The 7446-nt window shown below is 47.4% G+C and overlaps 1 protein-coding gene across 1 annotated transcript; it reads left to right on the top strand.

The window, feature by feature from the left end:
* The first annotated feature begins 2901 nt into the window (after positions 1 to 2901).
* LOC120422306 (uncharacterized) lies at positions 2902 to 7217 on the top strand. The gene is made up of 6 exons (XM_039585697.1): positions 2902 to 3046; positions 3113 to 3712; positions 3773 to 4321; positions 4381 to 5145; positions 5205 to 5969; positions 6029 to 7217. Exons 1-6 carry the CDS (start codon positions 2902 to 2904, stop codon positions 7060 to 7062), a joined length of 3858 nt encoding a protein of 1285 aa, XP_039441631.1. The 3' UTR covers positions 7063 to 7217.
* Positions 7218 to 7446: the final 229 nt, after the last annotated feature.

The raw sequence follows: 7446 nt of genomic DNA on the forward strand, positions 1-7446 counted from the left end.
CGCCTCAATGACAGTGCTATGCCGCCCCCAGGAAGGCGCTAGGGGGGTAAGTCAACAATTTCCATTGAAAAAAACGCCCTCAGAGAGCGCCTAGGCACCCAGGTACCAAAATTTGCAAAATAAAAAAAATCGCCCTGGGAAGATCAGGGCTGATTTCTAGGTTAGTCAAGGGTAGTCACCGACTAACCAGTTTTTTCAAAAAAATAAAAAAATAATTTAATTTAAAAAAATATTTTTAAAAAATTTACTGCGCCCTCGTAAAAACACTATACCGCCCTCAGGAGGGCGCTGAGTCCGAACATTGCACTTTGCAAATTTGCCAAGTTGCTTATTTGTGCTGCGCCTCAATGACAGTGCTATGCCGCCCCAGGAAGGCGCTAGGGGGGTAAGTCAACAATTTCCATTGAAAAAAACGCCCTCAGAGGGCGCCTAGGCACCCAGGTACCAAAATTTGCAAAATAAAAAAAATCGCCCTGGGAAGATCAGGGCTGATTTCTAGGTTAGTCAAGGGTAGTCACCGACTAACCAGTTTTTTCAAAAAAATAAAAAAATAATTTAATTTAAAAAAATATTTTTTAAAAATTTACTGCGCCCTCGTAAAAACACTATACCGCCCTCAGGAGGGCGCTGAGTCCGAACATTGCACTTTGCAAATTTGCCAAGTTGCAAATTTTGTGCTGCGCCTCAATGACAGTGCTATGCCGCCCCCAGGAAGGCGCTAGGGGGGTAAGTCAACAATTTCCATTGAAAAAAACGCCCTCAGAGAGCGCCTAGGCACCCAGGTACCAAAATTTGCAAAATAAAAAAAATCGCCCTGGGAAGATCAGGGCTGATTTCTAGGTTAGTCAAGGGTAGTCACCGACTAACCAGTTTTTTCAAAAAAATAAAAAAATAATTTAATTTAAAAAAATATTTTTTAAAAATTTACTGCGCCCTCGTAAAAACACTATACCGCCCTCAGGAGGGCGCTGAGTCCGAACATTGCACTTTGCAAATTTGCCAAGTTGCAAATTTTGTGCTGCGCCTCAATGACAGTGCTATGCCGCCCCCAGGAAGGCGCTAGGGGGGTAAGTCAACAATTTCCATTGAAAAAAACGCCCTCAGAGAGCGCCTAGGCACCCAGGTACCAAAATTTGCAAAATAAAAAAAATCGCCCTGGGAAGATCAGGGCTGATTTCTAGGTTAGTCAAGGGTAGTCACCGACTAACCAGTTTTTTCAAAAAAATAAAAAAATAATTTAATTTAAAAAAATATTTTTTAAAAATTTACTGCGCCCTCGTAAAAACACTATACCGCCCTCAGGAGGGCGCTGAGTCCGAACATTGCACTTTGCAAATTTGCCAAGTTGCAAATTTTGTGCTGCGCCTCAATGACAGTGCTATGCCGCCCCCAGGAAGGCGCTAGGGGGGTAAGTCAACAATTTCCATTGAAAAAAACGCCCTCAGAGAGCGCCTAGGCACCCAGGTACCAAAATTTGCAAAATAAAAAAAATCGCCCTGGGAAGATCAGGGCTGATTTCTAGGTTAGTCAAGGGTAGTCACCGACTAACCAGTTTTTTCAAAAAAATAAAAAAATAATTTAATTTAAAAAAATATTTTTAAAAAATTTACTGCGCCCTCGTAAAAACACTATACCGCCCTCAGGAGGGCGCTGAGTCCGAACATTGCACTTTGCAAATTTGCCAAGTTGCAAATTTTGTGCTGCGCCTCAATGACAGTGCTATGCCGCCCCCAGGAAGGCGCTAGGGGGGTAAGTCAACAATTTCCATTGAAAAAAACGCCCTCAGAGGGCGCCTAGGCACCCAGGTACCAAAATTTGCAAAATAAAAAAAATCGCCCTGGGAAGATCAGGGCTGATTTCTAGGTTAGTCAAGGGTAGTCACCGACTAACCAGTTTTTTCAAAAAAATAAAAAAATAATGTAATTTAAAAAAATATTTTTAAAAAATTTACTGCGCCCTCGTAAAAACACTATACCGCCCTCAGGAGGGCGCTGAGTCCGAACATTGCACTTTGCAAATTTGCCAAGTTGCTTATTTGTGCTGCGCCTCAATGACAGTGCTATGCCGCCCCCAGGAAGGCGCTAGGGGGGTAAGTCAACAATTTCCATTGAAAAAACGCCCTCAGAGGGCGCCTAGGCACCCAGGTACCAAAATTTGCAAAATAAAAAAAAATCGCCCTGGGAAGATCAGGGCTGATTTCTAGGTTAGTCAAGGGTAGTCACCGACTAACCAGTTTTTTCAAAAAAATAAAAAAATAATGTAATTTAAAAAAATATTTTTAAAAAATTTACTGCGCCCTCGTAAAAACACTATACCGCCCTCAGGAGGGCGCTGAGTCCGAACATTGCACTTTGCAAATTTGCTAAGTTGCCAAGTTGCGCCGCGAAACGCTGCCGCGTTGAAGTTTTTCGGGGTTTCTTGTTTGCTTCTGGACATGGTACATTTTGATTGCAAGTCTTGGAAATGAGTTTTTGAAATATAATGTAACGTCAGCTGGTGACTTTGGATTGAAGACATTTGTACTGTTCTAAGTTTGTTGTTTTCATGTTGAATGTTCAATACACGCCTAAATTTGTAATTTTAAGCCAAAAAGCTGTTTACAATCACAAAAATATGCATTACTTTATTACTTTATTATTCTTTTGATTAGTAATAAAATTATGTGTTTTCCACTTTTGATGCGTACTTTTTCAAATCACCCTAGATTACCTAATTTGGTTATTCAAGTTTCACCGAAGAATCGTACAATTTTTATATTGACATTCATGATTGTAATTTTCCGTGTATGATCAAAAACGAGTAATTTTTCTTGATTTGTGAATCAGCCGTTAAAGTAATCGCGAAGTCAATTATTCGAAATTTACATTTAATTGAGTCTTTTGTGCATCTAAGGCATTCACAATGTCTGGAAATGATAAGGAAAGTGAGAAGAAACCGGGATGGTTTTGGAAGAAGAAAAAGAAAACGGAAGAGCGGATGGAGGAAAGCCGGCGTTATCCTTTGATGGACATGCGCCGATTTTTGCTTCCGGTTAGGAATGGTTCAGGTAAGTTTTTGGCAGGATTTTCTTCTAAACAATGGTATTATCTAAACCAAATTTAAAAAATAACAGGTTCAAGCCAGGCAGGCTCCGTTGGCACCAACAGCAACGATGGCGACGGCAACGTTCTCAACCTGGTAGACAAGCCGCCGGAGTCCAAACCCGTGAACCTATCCGAATCCGGCGAGACATTCGACGGTTTGGACAAGGAGGGAAGGGTCAACGAGGTCGGCATGAGCGGAAACGAAACGGATCCACCGCCGACCGTGAAGATCAACGAGTTTGGTGCCCGATTTCCGGACGACAACGATCGTGGCAACCGCAAAGGTCTCAAACACGCGGCCAAGCCGCTCGCATCGGATCCCGTGATGGATCGTGCTCTGTACACGGAGCAGGCCATGAAGGCAATCGACGGTTTGGACAAGGAAGGAAGGGTCAACGAGGTCGGCATGAGCGGAAACGAAACGGCTCCACCGCCGACCGTGAAGATCGATGAGTTTGGTGCCCGATTTCCGGACGACAACGATCGTGGCAACCGCAAAGGTCTTGATCACGCTGCCAAGCCGCTCGCATCGGATCCCGTGCTGGATCGTAGTCAGGACATGGAGCTGGCCATCGCGGCAACTGACGTTTCGAACCAGCAAGGGTGGGCCAACGAGGTTGCCATAACAGGTGAAATATTTTTTTGGCAAAATAATTTTGAAAAATTATTAATACTTTTTTATATACTAGGGAAAGTCCAACCTGCTCCAGCTTTGCTCATGGAGATCGACGAGTTTGAGGTCCAATTTCCGGACGACAACGATCGTGGCGACCGCCAAGGGAGGGTCAACGAGGTCGTCATGAGCGGAAACGAAACGACTCCACCGCCGACCGTGAAGATCAACGAGTTTGGTGTCCGATTTCCGGACGACAACGATCGTGACAACCGCAAAGGTCTCAAACACGCGGCCAAGCCGCTCGCATCGGATCCCGTGATGGATCGTGCTCTGTACACGGAGCAGGCCATGAAGGCAATCGACGGTTTGGACAAGGAAGGAAGGGTCAACGAGGTCGGCATGAGCGGAAACGAAACGGATCCACCGCCGACCGTGAAGATCAACGAGTTTGGTGTCCGATTTCCGGACGACAACGATCGTGACAACCGCAAAGGTCTCGATCACGCTGCCAAGCCGCTCGCATCGGATCCCGTGCTGGATCGTAGTCAGGACATGGAGCTGGCCATCGCGGCAACTGACGTTTCGAACCAGCAAGGGTGGGCCAACGAGGTTGCCATAACAGGTGAAATATTTTTTTGGCAAAATAATTTTGAAAAATTATTAATACTTTTTATATACTAGGGAAAGTCCAACCTGCTCCAGCTTTGCTCATGGAGATCGACGAGTTTGAGGTCCAATTTCCGGACGACAACGATCGTGGCGACCGCCAAGGGAGGGTCAACGAGGTCGGCATGAGCGGAAACGAAACGGCTCCACCGCCGACCGTGAAGATCGATGAGTTTGGTGCCCGATTTCCGGACGACAACGATCGTGGCAACCGCAAAGGTCTTGATCACGCTGCCAAGCCGCTCGCATCGGATCCCGTGATGGATCGTGCTCTGTACACGGAGCAGGCCATGAAGGCAATCGACGGTTTGGACAAGGAAGGAAGGGTCAACGAGGTCGGCATGAGCGAAAACGAACCGGCTTCACCGCCGACCGTGAAGATCAACGAGTTTGGTGTCCGATTTCCGGACGACAACGATCGTGACAACCGCAAAGGTCTCAAACACGCGGCTAAGCCGCTCGCATCGGATCCCGTGATGGATCGTGCTCTGTACACGGAGCAGGCCATGAAGGCAATCGACGGTTTGGACAAGGAAGGAAGGGTCAACGAGGTCGGCATGAGCGGAAACGAAACGGATCCACCGCCGACCGTGAAGATCAACGAGTTTGGTGCCCGATTTCCGGACGACAACGATCGTGGCAACCGCAAAGGTCTTGATCACGCTGCCAAGCCGCTCGCATCGGATCCCGTGCTGGATCGTAGTCAGGACATGGAGCTGGCCATCGCGGCAACTGACGTTTCGAACCAGCAAGGGTGGGCCAACGAGGTTGCCATAACAGGTGAAATATTTTTTTGGCAAAATAATTTTGAAAAATTATTAATACTTTTTATATACTAGGGAAAGTCCAACCTGCTCCAGCTTTGCTCATGGAGATCGACGAGTTTGAGGTCCAATTTCCGGACGACAACGATCGTGGCGACCGCCAAGGGAGGGTCAACGAGGTCGGCATGAGCGGAAACGAAACGGCTCCACCGCCGACCGTGAAGATCGATGAGTTTGGTGCCCGATTTCCGGACGACAACGATCGTGGCAACCGCAAAGGTCTTGATCACGCTGCCAAGCCGCTCGCATCGGATCCCGTGATGGATCGTGCTCTGTACACGGAGCAGGCCATGAAGGCAATCGACGGTTTGGACAAGGAAGGAAGGGTCAACGAGGTCGGCATGAACGAAAACGAACCGGCTTCACCGCCGACCGTGAAGATCAACGAGTTTGGTGTCCGATTTCCGGACGACAACGATCGTGACAACCGCAAAGGTCTCAAACACGCGGCTAAGCCGCTCGCATCGGATCCCGTGATGGATCGTGCTCTGTACACGGAGCAGGCCATGAAGGCAATCGACGGTTTGGACAAGGAAGGAAGGGTCAACGAGGTCGGCATGAGCGGAAACGAAACGGATCCACCGCCGACCGTGAAGATCAACGAGTTTGGTGCCCGATTTCCGGACGACAACGATCGTGGCAACCGCAAAGGTCTTGATCACGCTGCCAAGCCGCTCGCATCGGATCCCGTGCTGGATCGTAGTCAGGACATGGAGCTGGCCATCGCGGCAACTGACGTTTCGAACCAGCAAGGGTGGGCCAACGAGGTTGCCATAACAGGTGAAATAATTTTTTGGCAAAATAATTTTGAAAAATTATTAATACTTTTTATATACTAGGGAAAGTCCAACCTGCTCCAGCTTTGCTCATGGAGATCGACGAGTTTGAGGTCCAATTTCCGGACGACAACGATCGTGGCGACCGCCAAGGGAGGGTCAACGAGGTCGGCATGAGCGGAAACGAAACGGCTCCACCGCCGACCGTGAAGATCGATGAGTTTGGTGCCCGATTTCCGGACGACAACGATCGTGGCAACCGCAAAGGTCTTGAACACGCTGCCAAGCCGCTCGCATCGGATCCCATGATGGATCGTGCTCTGTACACGGAGCAGGCCATGAAGGCAATCGACGGTTTGGACAAGGAAGGAAGGGTCAACGAGGTCGGCATGAGCGGAAACGAAACGGATCCACCGCCGACCGTGAAGATCAACGAGTTTGGTGCCCGATTTCCGGACGACAACGATCGTGGCAACCGCAAAGGTCTTGATCACGCTGCCAAGCCGCTCGCATCGGATCCCGTGATGGATCGTGCTCTGTACACGGAGCAGGCCATGAAGGCAATCGACGGTTTGGACAAGGAAGGAAGGGTCAACGAGGTCGGCATGAGCGGAAACGAAACGGATCCACCGCCGACCGTGAAGATCAACGAGTTTGGTGTCCGATTTCCGGACGACAACGATCGTGACAACCGCAAAGGTCTTGATCACGCTGCCAAGCCGCTCGCATCGGATCCCGTGATGGATCGTGCTCTGTACACGGAGCAGGCCATGAAGGCAATCGACGGTTTGGACAAGGAAGGAAGGGTCAACGAGGTCGGCATGAGCGGAAACGAAACGGATCCACCGCCGACCGTGAAGATCAACGAGTTTGGTGTCCGATTTCCGGACGACAACGATCGTGACAACCGCAAAGGTCTCGATCACGCTGCCAAGCCGCTCGCATCGGATCCCGTGCTGGATCGTAGTCAGGACATGGAGCTGGCCATCGCGGCAACTGACGTTTCGAACCAGCAAGGGTGGGCCAACGCGGACGACATGCAAGGTGAACATTATTATTTTCTAAAACTATTTCGAACAATATTGATCCCTTATTGAAGTTAAAGATTAAAAATAATCAGTTGTACGGCCGTTATAGATTGATGTAAGGATATCTCTAGAAAGCAAGTTAAACTAAACTAAAATTAACTTGTTTTTGGTACAGTTTTTATAACGTTAAATTGATTTTTTTTCAATTTTAGAAGTTTTTTTTATCGAATAATAAAAAAAATCTTTTGCGCCAATGTTTAGAGTGGTGAAAAATCTGATACATGAGTGTTTTATTTTGTATGTTTAGTTGCAAACTCAAATTTATTTTTGAAAATAACTCTACATTTCGTTTCATGATATGCACCATTGTCATGTTACAACCGTATATCCGTTTATATTTTCTAAAAAAAAATCGTTACTTAATCCACCTTTAGATGGTTGGTGCCTTCCTCA

Source organism: Culex pipiens, chromosome 1 (assembly GCF_016801865.2).
Source record: "Culex pipiens pallens isolate TS chromosome 1, TS_CPP_V2, whole genome shotgun sequence".
Lineage (NCBI taxonomy): Eukaryota > Metazoa > Arthropoda > Insecta > Diptera > Culicidae > Culex > Culex pipiens.